This window comes from Mandrillus leucophaeus, unplaced genomic scaffold (genome assembly GCF_000951045.1).
Source record: "Mandrillus leucophaeus isolate KB7577 unplaced genomic scaffold, Mleu.le_1.0 Scaffold990, whole genome shotgun sequence".
NCBI classification, from domain to species: domain Eukaryota; kingdom Metazoa; phylum Chordata; class Mammalia; order Primates; family Cercopithecidae; genus Mandrillus; species Mandrillus leucophaeus.
In genome coordinates this window covers 219,718-221,165 of record NW_012110808.1, presented here as the reverse complement: position 1 = coordinate 221,165, position 1,448 = coordinate 219,718, and the positions used below count along the sequence as shown (strand labels likewise).

The window sequence follows — 1,448 nt, the reverse complement described above, 5'->3', positions numbered from 1 at the left end:
CAGCTGCATGGCTATACCTCCCTTCCACCTCCCCCCAGCCCCAGCCCTGCTCTAAACACTTCCATGGCTCCCCATCACCATCCCCACAAAGGTCACCCTCCCAGCCTCTCTTGGCTCCAGCTACCCTTGTCATGGGCCCACTTGGTGTTTGCCCGCCAGCTGCCCACCGTGGCCCAGGCCGGGGCGCCCCGTGGGTCCCGGCGCAGGCTCCACACCTTAAAGTGACGAGACATGTGTACCTGGGAGCTGCCTGTCACCCACACGGGGCCCGTGCGGCCCTGGAAGGACGTGTTGGCCAGGAACCTAGGGACAGGGCGGGGGGGATGTCAGGTGTCAAAGTTCAGACCCCTCACCCCTGCCCAGCACATGCCCAGTTCCCACTGGGCACCCCGTCCATATCATGAGGACAAATGTGGACACTCCTGGTGTACCCAAGCCTAACCCCTTGATGCCAGGGCATGCATGCCCAGATGCCGTGGCTGTACCCCCACCCCACATACGCCATGCCTGACGTCAGTGATGGACACATAAGCGCCCAGCTGGGGTCACCTGTTTCCAGGAGTTGTTCATTCTCAGGAACTGCCCCAGGGCTCGGCCAGAGACCCGTTCCCTCCCTCCTAGTTCAGCTCGTTCTCTCCCTGAGATAGTTCCCCAGGTGGACACTGCCTCTGTGGACCTAAGACATCTATTAGCAAAGCATCCTGACTGTGTTTGAGACAGGGTCTCTGTCGCCCAGGCTGGACTGCAGTGGTGTGGTCTCAGCTCACTGCAGCCTGGGCTTCCCAGGCTCAAGTGATTCTCTCACCTCAGCCTCCTGTGTAGCTGGAACTGCAGGTGTGTGCCACCACACCCGGCCAATTTTTTCTTTTTTTCTTTTCTGGTTTTTTTTTTTTTTTTTTTTTTTGAGACAGAGTCTGGCACTGTCGCCCAGGCTAGAGTGCAGTGGCACAATATCAGCTCACTGCAACCTCTGCCTAGCGGCTTGAAGTAATTCTCCTGTCTCTCAGTCTCCTGTGTAGCTGGAACTGCAGGTGTGTGCCACCACACCCGGCCAATTTTTTCTTTTTTTCTTTAGTAGAGACAGGGTCTTCCCATGTTGGCCAGGCTGGTCTCGAACTCCTGACCTCAAGTGATCCGCTCACCTCGGCCTCCCGAAGTGCTGGGATTACAGGTGTGAGCCATCACGCCCGGCCTCATGTTGCCTTTTGTGATCCATGGGCAGCGCAGACTGTGGCCCGGACACCCTCCTAAGGGAAGCGGGGTCCCCACTCACCGTGCCAAGAAGCGCCCGGGAGACTCGGGGCCGGCCGGCTGCAGGTCCCCGCAGTTGACTGTGGTGGGGAGGAGGGCACGCTCTGGCTGCACCTTGGCTGCACTGCCCAGCGCCCGGGCCACCAGCTGCACAGTGTCATGGATGGCAGCCTCCAGCGGGGGTCGTGCCACCTCGC

At 59.8% G+C, this 1,448-nt stretch overlaps 1 protein-coding gene across 1 annotated transcript in view; it reads right to left on the bottom strand.

Annotated features, from left to right (window-relative positions):
- Positions 1-1,448, bottom strand: part of GRIN3B (glutamate receptor, ionotropic, N-methyl-D-aspartate 3B) — a 33,064-nt gene that overhangs the window by 5,653 nt on the left and 25,963 nt on the right. The window contains exons 2-3 of the mRNA XM_011971217.1: positions 1,274-1,443; positions 153-303 (exon numbers count right to left, since the gene is read on the bottom strand). Coding sequence (XP_011826607.1) covers positions 153-303; positions 1,274-1,443 — 321 coding nt within the window. The remainder of the gene's footprint in view (positions 1-152; positions 304-1,273; positions 1,444-1,448) is intronic.